General features: G+C 42.3%; 1 protein-coding gene across 1 annotated transcript in view; it reads right to left on the reverse strand.

Moving 5' to 3' along the window:
• The window catches only part of VPS53 (VPS53 subunit of GARP complex), a 338297-nt gene that overhangs the window by 139434 nt on the left and 184649 nt on the right, over window positions 1–14214 (reverse strand). The window contains exons 15-17 of the mRNA XM_075336305.1: window positions 12490–12637; window positions 3414–3496; window positions 1834–1912 (exon numbers count right to left, since the gene is read on the reverse strand). Of these exons, the coding sequence (XP_075192420.1) occupies window positions 1834–1912; window positions 3414–3496; window positions 12490–12637 (310 nt within the window). The remainder of the gene's footprint in view (window positions 1–1833; window positions 1913–3413; window positions 3497–12489; window positions 12638–14214) is intronic.

The raw sequence follows: 14214 nt of genomic DNA on the forward strand, positions 1-14214 counted from the left end.
AAGGCTTTTGTATGAAATATTAAATACATTTCAGAAGGCGTTTCCAATACTTTTCCCCTGTGTTATTTCACATCACTAAATGTATGAATATGTATGGTTTGATTTCTTATCCTGTGTGAATTGGATGCCTTGTTACCGACATCTGGTCAGAAATTCATGTCAACAGCACCTTTAGAAATATATTTATTTAGAAAATATACATACACTCATACAGATATACAGCATTCACCGTCTCCTTTTTCAAACCGCCCAGTGATTGCTGCTATACCTGAATATAATTTGATACAGTGCCACAAATGTATCTGTCCTGCTTGAAGGTTTGAATGTTTCCCCTTTTATCCGTTTTCTTTTCTGATGTTTACAGTCTCCTATCCCCCTGCTGTTATCTCTAACACAAGAAGGCAGGGGAGAGCACAGACAGCCAACAATGCCAGGAGAAATGTGCTGTTGGACCTATGTCCGAAATAGCAGGTCAGTAAGCTATGTAAGGCTAGGTTCGCACACTGCGTCTTTTTGACGCTGCGTTTTTGGCCGCTAAAAACGCACAAAAACGCACCTGCGTTGAAAAACGCATCAAAAAACGCATGCGTTTTTGCCGCGATTTGGTGCGTTTTTGGCTGCGTTTTGCTGCGTTTTTGATCTCTGCGTTTTGCTGCGTTTTTCCAATGTATTGCATGGGCGGAAAACGCAGAAAAACGCAGGAAAGAACTGACATGTCCATTTTTTTTTTTTAACTCAAAAACGCAGGTAAAAAAACAGATGTGTGCGGACAGCAAAAATGAAATCTCATAGACTTTGCTGGGGAAGCAAAGTCCTGCAGTTTTAAGGCCAAAAACGCACCCGAAAAACGCGCAAAAACGCCGCGAAAAACGCAGTGTGCGCACATAGCCTAAAGCAGTTACTCAAGACCAATAAAGGGGCAATCTCAACATTTAGTTTCAGGAACGCACCACTCCCCTGTCTCTTGCCTTCCTGCTTCCTGGGGGGCAGTGACCTTCTCAATGATTGTCATTTTAGGCCAGCAGCATCATTGAGCCACTGGTCTAAACTGCACACTCTCTGAAGATGCAAACAAAGGCATCTAGTGATCCAGCAACTTCGAAGCAGCGCTTACAAGCTACAGCAAAATGTTTGCAAGTACTGGGCTCCTTGGTTAGGAGAATTGTCCCTTCTGATGGACAAAAGAGGCATCTAATAACCTAACCAGCCAGTAGATACCCAATAAAATTAATAATCCTTCGTTCTTGAGACTGAAGATGAAAGAAAACAGAGTTTTAACAACATGTCACCCTCGGTGAAATGATTGGTATGGCTAAATGGAGTATTTTCTTAACATTACTTACCATATATTGCATATACTACTTCATTCACAATTTTACTGGCTTCTAAGTCTGCTGGCTCAGTGTCCACAAGTACCACGTTTTTGAGATTACATTCTGCTGAGCCTTCCTTACACTGGCATTGTAGCTATCTTATATAGAATTGATGGCTCCAGGATGAAGTTCAGCAGAGAGATTACGGAGCAGTGTATGTGTATGTATGCTGACAGAAGTGTGTGCAAGATAGTAGGACAATATACAAAGTGATGTACAATGCACAGTTAAATCACAGCCAGAGGGTGACCAATCAAGGGGCACTATGTTGTCAGTGTATTACCTCTGGTCTGAAGCATTAGAACACAAATCTACATGGTCAAATACCGCACTGCAAATGTACGGCAATAAGTGATAAAACTACAAGCAGTTTGGATGCATCTTTTTCCTTGGGGTCAAGATACTTCAATTTGAATGAATCCTATAGGTCGAAGAGAAAATTAGCCTGAGAGGCGCATACCTTGCTCATAGCGGTTAGTGCTGGATCACAAGCAGAATCTAGGTCTTGTACAAGGAGCTGAATACTGTTCGAAATTACTCTACAAGCAAAAAGAAAAAGGTTTAATTCTTTGGAGAGTAAAAAAAAAGACCTCATAATGCTATAGATAAATCAGAAAATCAGATGGGCTTTGGGAACTAGATATAGAATTCTGGATTTCCCACCCCTATATACAAGCATTGGACCGATATGATGCCAACTGGCATATATGAAGAAACATGCATTTATTTTAGTAAAACCAAAATATTAGTTACTGTGAAAGAAAAATTCATGTTTTTCCACTTTTCTAGCCTTACTAAATATTGATGTGCTTAATAACACTAAACATAAAAATACGTGGTAGCTTCCTCCTTGGGACCCCAATACCTTATAGAGACTGCAGGACTACGTGCATAAAAAATAATAGGCAGGAGAGCCCTTGTGACCGACAGCACAAATTAGCTTCAAAGGGTTGTCCTCTACTAGGACAACCCCGTCTGGTTACACATATTTCCACCAGGTAAAATAATAAAACCTGTACTCACTTCCTGTAACGACGCGGTTTGAGTTTCTGGGGCTCATATGATGGTGTTACGATACACGAGCCAAGTGTCCAATCAGAACTTCTGTTTTCCCACCTTTGGACCAAACAAGCAGTCCATAGGAAGTGAGCGCAGCTGCAGCACTCACTACCTGTCGATTCACTGGTTTGGTCCCAAAGGTGGAGAGACAGAAGCCGATGCTGATTGGACGCTGGGGATCACGTGATGATACGGGAGATTATAGGCTTTTTTATTTTACCAGGGGAAAACATTGAATGAGAAGGGGTTGTCCTAGTAGTAGACAATCCCTTTATGGTTGTTAAAAAGCAAAATTCTAACATCAGTTACGTTAGGTGTTGTTTGTTACAAGGTAGAGAAACCAACTGGAATCATCTAAAAATACTATGTATTGGGTTTTAACGGGAGTCTGTAACCCAAAATTTACACTTCAAATTAACAACATAGCCTTGCAGGAGATTGAGCAACAATACAATTTTATTTTAATCTGTTCTTCATTTGCCCACAAAAAAACCCAACTATTGTTATAGGCACAATCACTCTCTCCTTGCTGATGACATTACTTAAGTACCGCTGTGTAGTAAGATTAGAAGCAAGCAGAGTGATTTGTGTGCTCACTCCTGAACTATAGTGATAACGGGAGAAAAGTAATGTCAGAAGCGAGGAGAGAGTGATTTGAGGCAAATAATAAATGTTTAACCTCAGACAACACTGAATTTCTCAGATCAATATAGAGTGGCAGCAATCCTTACAAGTGGGTTAAGCGACACATTGACACATTTAGCCATGCGGAGGGTGCACTGAGCCAAAGCATGTGTGGTTAGTTTGAAGGGTAAATTTGGGGTAACAGTTCTTTTAAAATGCATACCTTCGGAGCAGGTAGATTGTAAAATGTAAATTTTGTTGTACTGAAATTATGCAATCAATATGATGGGAATAATATATGGTGCATATACATTCAAGTTCAATAGTATACAACTACGCCAAGAAATCCAAGCTTACGTGCTAAAAGTATCCATCTCTCCTGTTAGATTTATTCTTTCTGTGAGTGCCACATCTACTTTTTCTTTTAGCTTCTCTTCAAGCTATAGGACGAAATGACAAGTTGATTTAATAGGAATATTATTTACTTTACTTACTGATTTTATTTAAATATTTTTTGACTTCTTTATTTGTACTGTTAAAAAAAAACAATCAGTAAAACATCTGTGGACAATATATCTATTTATTGATTTTCCTTCTGTAACTTGTGCTGCCATAAGAGACCCAGTTACAAAGGAAAACAGTCTTAAAACTTAATGTACAGCAGTATAAACTTATCTCTGGGGTTAAAAAGTCATGTATAAAATATATGCAGACCACTAACAAATGAAGGATCTCTTTGCACCTGCTTTTTAATTTTTTTTTCTGCTCTGTTCTAGGTACAGACAAATGAAATTCATGTGAAAATTAGAGCTGGCACAGAATTGATACAAACTGCAGTTTATTGGCTGAATAAAGATAAAACAACCAACTCCTCTGCCAAAAGAAGCAGCAAGTCGGTAGACTGCAGACCTGCCAATAGTGCACAATAACACTAATGATAAATTAAACTAGTGAATACCTCTGCACTACAGTAAACCCATAAAAATAAATACCGTATTTTTCGGACTATAAGATGCACCTTTTCCCCCCAAATGTTGGGGGAAAGTGGGGGGTGCGTCTTCTGGGGGTGCGTCTTCTAGTCTGAATGTAGGGCATGGCTGCAAGGAATGAGGGTGTTGCGGTGGAATGGGTCATCGGTGGCATGCGCAGGCTGTAGCAGCGCCTGCCATGACCACGTGGGCCCGCTCATTTCATATGCATGCATCCTCCTGCCCATCGTCTCTCAGCGCTGAAGCAGGCGCTGACAAGTGGGCGGGATGAAGGGTGGGAGAGCCGGCCAACGTGATCACCCCTGGCAACTATAGCCTGGAGTGATCATGTGCGGCTATATTCACTGGCCCCACGCATAATCATCAGCGCGGGGGACAGTGAATAAGTACGGTATACTCACCGGTCACCATTCCCTGCAGCATCACGATGACTTCCTGTCTGCTGGCACGCTGATCTGTGTGGAGAGTGCGCACAGCGATGACGTCATTCCTGTGCGCACCATACAGCGATGACGTCATCCCTGTGCGCACCGCTCTCCACGCACATCAGCGGGCAGGCAGACAGGAGGTCATCGCGATGCTGCAGGAATCGGTGACTGGCTCCACACAGGGCAGCGGCGCTGCTGCTGACACAGACAGGAAGATGATTGATGCTGCTGGAGTAAGGAAAGGCGAGTATAAACATTTATTTTTTGTGTGCCACAGGATACAGGCCATATACCAGGATGGGGTATATAGCAGGATGGGGGTATATAAAAGGATGGGGGTATTTAGCAGGATGGGGGTATATAGCAGGATGGGGGTATATAGCAGGATGGGGGTATATAGCAGGATGGGGGTATTTATCCGGATGGGGGTATTTATCAGGATGGGGGTATTTATCAGGATGGGGGTATTTATCAGGATGGGGGTATTTATCAGGATGGGGGTATTTATCAGGATGGAGGTATATAGCAGGATGGGGTAGATAGGAGGATGGGGGTATTTATCAGGATGGGGGTATATAGCAGGATGGGGGCTATACCAGGATGAGGGACATATATACAAGGATGGGGATCATATACAAGGCAGGAGGATCATTACCAGAATGGGGTACCTTAGTAGAGAATTTGGGGACATTACTCACAAAAGTGTCAGCAGCAGATCCTCGCCCCATAACAGTGTGCCATGACCACATTTTTTGCTTAAAATTTTATTTTCCTATTTTCCTCAACTAAAACCAGGGTGAGTCTTATGGTCCGATGCATCTTATAGTCCGAAAAATATGGTAAATGCATAAATAGCATGCAATAAGTGTTTCACAATAATTGCCCCAAAAAAATAACACAAGTAAAATAAAAGAATCGGGTTTGATGCTGCGCTAAAAACCACAATTCCACAGGTTGTAATGGATTCTTTTCTTTATTTCCAATAAAGAAAAAATAAAGAATCCATTTATTGGAAATAAAGAAAAGAATCCATTACAACCTGTGGAATTGTGGTTTTTAGCGCAGCATCAAACCCGATTCTTTTATTTTACTTGTGTTCTCTACGGCTATATCGGGGCTGCAGCTTACCACATCTTTTTACATTCATTTGTTTCTGCTTTACCAGGAGTTGTGCCTATCACAACTATAGCAGGTGAGTACCTGTCCTATTGCCATATATCCATTTTATCATCGGATAAGACCCTATGTGCGCTTTTTTCCACAGTTCTCTCTGACCCAAAATAATAAGAGCAGAGTCTCCAATGCTCCAATATGTTGCCAGACAATATTCAGCAAAGAAAATAGCTGTATTCAGTAAAATAGTTGAAAACAAAGGAATCCAAATGTATTCTTGGTAGATATGGGGGTATGAACGTTTAGCATGCAACATAAAATCATAGACTGGTTGGAAAGGACCTCAAGGGCCTTTGGGTCCAACTCCCTGTGAGTGCAGGTTTTCCTAAATTATCCCGGCTATATGTTAATCCAGCTTCCACTTGAAGATTTCCATTTATAAAAAGAGAGCTAGGCACACTCAACCAAACACACAAAGTCTGTAGTTAAGATGTTTAACATGCATAAACGTTATTATGGTCCAATCAAGAAAATGATGGATCTAGTTGCTTAAGTCCCAGGATAGGAAACCAGCTCCAGGCGTGCGATGCAGCAACCAGGGGGCCCCGTCCGTTGACATCCCTAGTGATGGAAGTAAAGCACCAAGCCATGGACAGTGTGTGACATGACGCAGCTGATAAGTATGGATGCCAGTGATGTCCGCACTTCCTTGCGCATTTCAAAACTCTCGGGTGTCTTCGTCAGAGAAGATTCTGGGCATATTGTAATGAGCAGCTTTTCATAGATGCATTAACCTCTTCAATGCATTGTTTACTTGCTAGCCTCTTATTAGAGGTTGATGGATAAATAAACAGATATAACTAAACAAAGATTTTTCATTCTCAAAACAATCTAAAAGTTCATATAGTTTAAAAAAAAATAAATAAATAAATAAATTATATATATGTGTGTGTGTATATATATATATATATATATATATATATATATATATATATGTGTGTGTGTATATATATATATATATATATATATATATATATATATATATATATATATATATATATATATGTGTATATATATATATATATATATATATATATATATATATATATGTATGTGTATATATATATATACATATACATATATATATATATATACACACATATACACATATATATAAATATATATATATATATATATATATATGTGTATATGTGTGTATATATATATATATATATATATATATATACACAAATTTTTTAAAAATGTTGAGATGCGAACTTATCAATTAAAAATAAATATTAAATTTATTTAAAAAAACAAAAACAAAACAAAACAAACAAAGTTTATATCTGACACATATACCCATTAGTGCCCTGTCAGAGTAAGTGTTCCCTAATCCATAAAGCTAAGCTGTGTTTAGTATGTCCTACATAAATTTGCCACACTGTATGATGTAGTTTCTGATCGGAAAAATGGCAGTGCATGTAGAGTTAGAAATTTCGTGGCGAGTTGTTTGTGTAGTGGAGGTTCGTTTGCAGCCATAACACTGGCCACATCGAAAAAAGCCTTGTAACATGGGCATGGCTAATTTGCCACTACCAGTTTTTTCCACAAGTGAGAAATTATAAAACATTGATTGCGGTTATCCTTAATTATTCCTGCTTTAATTGTCAGGGCTACCAAGCTGCCAATATTTTGGGCTTTGTGAGAAACAAATTTGGAGTAATCAGCCGGGTGTCTGTGGCTGCGTGTGGCGGCCGGGTGCCTGTGGCTGCGTGCGGGCGGCCGGGTGCCTGTGGCTGCGTGCGGGCGGCCGGGTGCCTGTGGCTGCGTGCGGGCGGCCGGGTGCCTGTGGCTGCGTGCGGGCGGCCGGGTGCCTGTGGCTGCGTGCGGGCGGCCGGGTGCCTGTGGCTGCGTGCGGGCGGCCGGGTGCCTGTGGCTGCGTGCGGGCGGGCGGGTGCCTGTGGCTGCGTGCGGGCGGACGTGTGCCTGTGGCTGCGTGCGGGTGGACAGGTGCCTGTGGCTGCGTGCGGGCGGACGGGTGCCTGTCGGTGCCGGCTGCCTCTCTGTGCGTGCGGGCAGCCTACTGGCTGCCACTCTGAGCGGGCGGTTGGCTGTGCGGCAGGTGTCCCAGTGTGTCCGTGGTCCCAGTTTCAAATGATGGTGCCGGGAGTTAGCGCGTGCGCAGATGGAGCTCCTGGATGAGAGCTCCATCTGCGCACGCGCCGATCCGGGAGTCCGCACACGTGCACTGATGGAACCCTTGGATGAGATCTCCATCAGCGCACGCGCCGCTCCAGGAGTCAGCGCGTGCGCAGATGGAGCCCTCGGATGAGAGCTCCATCTGCACATGCGCCGCTCCAGGCGCCATCATTTGAACTGAGACCGCTGACAGACTGGGACACTCACTGCACCGGCCTGCTCCACCACTCACCCGCCGCCACTACTGACCCGCTGCCGCCACTGACCACCGCTGCCACCACGTACCCACCGCAGCTGGCAGCACAACCTCTGCCTCCTGTGACCCCGCTTCAGCACCACTGCTGCCCCCCTCCGGTAAGAGAACACCGGATTATAAGATGGACCCCATTTTTATTTTTTTATCTCTAAATTTGGGGTGCGTCTTATAATCCGGTGCGTCTTATAAAACGAAAAATACGGTATTCCCCTAAATCCAGTTTCAGATTAGGCCAAAAAATGTTTACCATTCTCTTAAAAGGACCCAAATGAGCACAGTATCTTCCAGTCTGGACAAAATCCCTAAGAGCCAATTTACTAGAGCACTTTGCAATAGCACACACATTGGAGATTTTCTTGAAAACCAATTTGTAAATAGGGAATACAATACTAATACCATCAATGAAGTAATAGTGGACACAATAACCTTATCCAGGGATAAATTATTTAGGAAATCAGTGCACAAATGCAAATCTGAAGTGTCTTTTAAAGATGAGTTGGCTACCTTTCCTATTATCACCCATTTCAATGCTCTGGTGGCTCCTTTTAGGAGAATTTTAAACATTTTTTGGCCTATTCTAAAACAGGATTTCAGGGAATACTCACATGATTACCCCAAATTCATTTTTCACAAATCCCAAAATAATGGCAGCTTGGTAGCCCTGACAATTAAAGGAAGAACCATTAAGAATAACAACAATCAATATTTGATAAGTTCTCACTTGGGAAACAAAACTGGTAGTGGCAAATTAGCCATGCCCATGTTACAAGGCTTTTTTCAATGTGGTCAGTGTTAGGCTATCTGCCCAAGTTGCGTTCTGTCCCTGCAGAACTTTCTGCAGCGATTTGAACAGCACACGTGCGCTTCAAATCGCTGCAGAAACAGTCCGTAATGAAAAGCCGATTTCATGCGCTCTGGATGCAGCCCCTCCCACAGACAGAGCGGGGGCTGCATGCAAAGCGCATGAAAGAAGTGACATGTTGCTTTTTAGAATGGCATGGATTAGGCACAATCTTTATAGTGTGTGCTGGGGACGCACGACGCATGCAGTAACGCTGCAGTGCAGAACGCAGCGTAACTGCATGAAAATACGTTACGTGGGCACATAGCATTATGGCTGCAAACGAACCTCCACTACACAAAAAACTTGCCATGAAATCTCCAACTCTACAGGCACTGACATTTTTCTAATTAGGAACTACGGTACATTACGTTTGCCCCTGTGGCAAATTTACGTAGGATGTACTAACCTCAGCCTAGCTGTACGGATTAGGGAACACTTTTACAATATAAATAGGACTTTTAAGGGTCACCTCCTATCAGGACATCTTTATTTTAAACACAAATGTTCCCTCAGTTGAGTCAGAAAAAGTTCTAGTGAACTGGTGAGTCAGGAAGAACATTGGTAAAGTATCCCGTGCGGAGTCAAAATGGATTTTTAATTTAAGTTCTCTTGCTCTTAATGGCTGAAGTCTTGAGACAGATACAAAGTACTGGAAAGCAAATAATTCTGTCACTTTATGGTAACACATTATGTACACCCCATCTGTCGGCACAAATAAACATGTTTGTCAGATGAACTGATTTTTTTTTATATATATCTATATATATATATATACATATACATATACATATATATACATATACATATTATATATATATATATATATATATATATATATATATATATATATACATATATATATATATATACACACACATACATACATACACATATAAATACACACACGCACGCATTTATTTTTAATTAATACGTTGCCATCTCAACAATTTATAATTTATTTAAAAAAAAATAAGATAAATTATATATATTTAATCATATAAACTTAATTAAATTACAATTTTGAGAATAAAAGATCATTATTATATTTGTATGTGTTTATTATGCAGGATCTCTTAATATCAATATCAGCTTTTTTTGGATTGACATGAAAATATCCATCAACCTCTAAAAAGTGCCTAGCAAATAAACAATGTCTCTACTAGCATCGAAGGGATTAATGTTTCTAAGATCTTAAGCATCTAATAAAACCTGCCCAAAACAGCGTGCTCACAGTCTCCTCTGCCGAAGGAACAGAGTTCTGAAATGCATAAGGAAGTGCAGACATCACTGGCACCCATACTCATCAGCTGTGTGACTTGGCTTAGCGCTTTGCTTCTATCACTAGGGAAGCCACCGGCTGGGCCACCCTGGTTGCTGCATTGTTCGGTTGGACGCTGATTTCCTACTTGGATCTACTTGGTTCCCTTGGATTTATGAGTTTCTTGACTGGACCAAAAGAACTGTTATGCCTGTTAAACTTCTTAGCTACGTATTAAGGCTTTCTGCGCACTAGAAATGTGAAGTTTCTCAAGAAAATTTCTTGAGAAACTTCTGGGAGTGGAAGATTTCCGGACCTCCGGAAAAAATCCGCACCAAATCCGCATGCGGATTTGCCGCGATTTTCCCGCAGGTTGTTCCCGGCAGATTTTGCAGGCTGTACTGCCGAAATCCGCAGGGCACCTGCGGAAAAGAATTGACATGCTCATTTTCTCAAGAAATTTTCTCAAGAAATTTCCTTGAGAAGAATTTCTTCAGTGTGCGCACAGCTATATTTTTTTCACATAGGATTTGCTGGGAAATGTCTGCACAAAGATTGCAGACATCTCTCAACAAATTTCCGCGGCAAATCCGCGGGTAAATCCACGGGTAAATTGGTCTAGTGCGCACAGAGCCTAAATGTACACACCACTTGTAGCTACCTATAATACAGTCTGATTTGGATTCCTTTGTGTTCTACAACTAGTTCACTCAATACAGCTATTTTCTTTGCTGAATATTGTCTGGCAACATATAAGAGCGTTATAGACTCGGTTATACTTTTGGAGCAATTATTGTGAAACTCATTGCATGCGATATATATATTCACTTACTGTATTTTTTTGGACTATAAGACGCACTTTTTCCCCCCAAATGATGGGGGAAAAGTGGGGGGTGCGTCTTATAGTCTGAATGTGGCTGCGGGGAATGAGGGTGCTGCGGTGGAGCGGGTCATCGGGGGCATGAACAGGCTGCAGCAGCGCCTGCTGTGACAATGTGGGCCCACTCATTACATATGCACGCCCATCCTGCCGCCCATCATCCCTCAGCGCTGAAGCCAGCGCTGACAGGTGGGCGGGGGTTGCACGCATAATTAACAGGCGGTCTGCATGAACACCCCTGGCAACTACAGCCTGGAGTGATCATGTGCGGCTGTATTCACTGTCCCCCAGCAAATCATCATCAGCGCGGGGGGCAGTGAATATTACGGTATACTCACCGGTCACTTCCCTACAGCATCGCGATCTCCTCCTGTCTGCCGGCCAGCTGATCAGTGTAGAGAGCGATGAGCACAGCGATAACGTTATCGCTGTGCGTGGCGCTAGTCTCCACGCAGGTCAGCTGACAGGCAGAGGAGAGATGCTGCAGACAAAGGTGACAGCTCCACACAGATCAGTGGCGCTGCTGCCGCCACAGACAGGAGGAGGAGTGATGCTGCATGGAGCGAGGAAAGGTGAGTAGTTACAAGTGAAAAGGTTTTGGTACCGTGTTAGCCAGTTGAAAAATTATTGAATGTTCTCAGTGAGAGGAACAAAATTAAGGTGAGTATACACGCTTGTTTTTTTTGTGTGACACAGGATATATGCCATATAGCAGGATGGATGGGGGTATATAGCAGGATGGATGGGGATATATAGCAGGATGGATGGGGGTATATAGCAGGATGGGGCCATATAGCAGGATGGATGGGGGTATATAGCAGGATGGATGGGGGTATATAGCAGGATGGGGGTATATAGCAGGATGGGGGTACATAGCAGGATGAGGGCATATTCCAGGATGGCAGTATATAGCAGGATGGGGGTATATAACAGGATGCCAGTATATAGCAGGATGCCATTATATAGCAGGATAAGGGCATATACCAGGATGAGGGACATATATACAAGGATGGGGATCATATAGAAGGCAGGAGGATCTTACCAGGATGGGGTACCTTAGTAGAGAATTTGGGGACATTACCCCCATAACAGTGTCAGCAGCAGATCCTCGCCTTATAACAGTGTGTCATCACCACATTTTTTGCTTAAAATTTTATTTTCCTATTTTCCTCCTCTAAAACCAGGGTGCGTCTTATGGTCCGGTGCGTCTTATAGTCCGAAAAATATGGTATTTATTTTTATGGGTTTACTGTAGCGCAGAGGTATTCACTGGTTTCATTTATCATTATTTCTATCATTTTGAACAGAAAAAGTGCAGCAGAAACTCTTTACAATTAATGGGACCTTCTCGCTTTTGAATCAGTTCTGTAACAGAGCCGGATTCAATCAGTTTTACATAATTGGGACTGCAATGATTATACACACTATTATCACAGACGTTAGGCAAGATTTAATAAGTGTACCTGTTGTGTAGTAGCCAGACAGTACTCGGCTGTACTCAGGATACTACAGATTAAGCATAGTTCTTCTGTGGTGAACTTGGCAACTTCAGAGCCTTCTTTTTCCTTGAGAAGACTAGTGATGGTGAGTCCAGTACTACTGCTGCTGGTTCTGATAAAATAAAAGAGAAATCATTTATACTCAGCATCCAGCAAAGACTCTAAGAAAAGGAGTTTGTATGTTCTCCTTGTGTGGGTTTCTTCCCACACTCCAAAGACATACTGATAGGTAATGTAGATTGTGAGCCCCAGTGGGGATAGAGTTGATCACGGCTGTAAAGCGATGTGGAAATAATAGTGCTATATAAGTGAATAAAATAAATATCACAATATTTAATCAACAAAATGTATAGTAATCTTGCCCTTTTTTACAGTAAATATTGGGACTTTTTTTTAGACTCCTAAAGGGGTTTACAGCAGACTCCAGATCTGTCTTCTCAGCAGATTTATGATGACAAAGCACATCAAAGTGCAGCAAAACAAAGTCTTTAAAAGACAAACTGTGCAAAATGTTTCATTAAACTCAGTTGTGAAAATTCATGGGGTGGCCAACCGCAATCTCGACGTTAAACCAATATATAAAGAGCAGCATGTGAGCACCAGGGGGACTATATTCAGTCACTAATAGCTCAGCGCCAGCCCTGGATGTTCCGAAGGGCTCTGACGTCAGTGACCTCACCGCTCATGGGAAAATCCGGGTTTGGAGCTGCACTCTGCTACCGGGATACCCCATGAGAACGGTGGGGTCGTGTAAGGTTACTGAGGTCATCACCACTGTCGCTGGGGGCAGCTCTGCTGCAACCGCGATACCAAGCAAGAGCAGTGATTTGCTTTTTTATTTTTTTTTTGTGTGGGAGCCAGAAGGTCACAGCGAGGTTCAGGGACTAGTACGGCAGTCTTCCCTAGCCGAAGCCATGGAAAGGCCCAATCGTACTCCCAGCAACTGCCCTGGCTGCCACCCAAGGTGAGGTCTGGGAGTATCTGACTGTCGACTCTACTCCGGGAGAGCAAAAATCTGGGGTTCAGGGGGAAGCGGAACCTAAGAACCACACACACGCATGCAGGCAAGCTCCTCTCCCCAGATGTTGTGAAGAGAGGAACACGTGAGGAGACCACATCCTAACAAAAATCCTAGAGACAGGACACACGTGTAAAAGTGTACACACATAAATCACACCTGATAAACAATAAATTAAATAAATAGCGAAGGATAACCCGTATAATGCCGACCGAATTTAAAAATTCCCCTCTCCTTTCCAGAAGGCCCAAAGTAAAGGCCCTGTCACACACAGATAAATCTGCGGCAGATCTGTGGCAGATCTGTGGTTGCAGTGAAATTGTGGACAATCAGTGCCAGGTTTGTGGCTGTGTACAAATGGAACAATATGTCCATGATTTCACTGCAACCACAAATCTGCCAAAGATTTATCTCTGAGTGTGATGGGGCCTTTAGGGAGTGTGCTTAAATCCTAATGAAAATTTGAAGAGTTTAGTGCAAATATGCCGAAATTCAAGTGAGTTTCACCCACCAAATGAATTAAAAGGAATTTGTTGCCAGGTTTTAGTTAGATAATGTAAGAGCAGGATAATGTAGGGGCAGAGATCCTGATTCCAGCGATGTGTCACTTAACTGGGCTGCTTAGTGTAGTAGTTTTGATAAAATCACTGATTAATCAGCAATAGATTAAC

This window comes from Anomaloglossus baeobatrachus, chromosome 2 (assembly GCF_048569485.1).
Source record: "Anomaloglossus baeobatrachus isolate aAnoBae1 chromosome 2, aAnoBae1.hap1, whole genome shotgun sequence".
Taxonomy (NCBI): Eukaryota; Metazoa; Chordata; class Amphibia; order Anura; family Aromobatidae; genus Anomaloglossus; species Anomaloglossus baeobatrachus.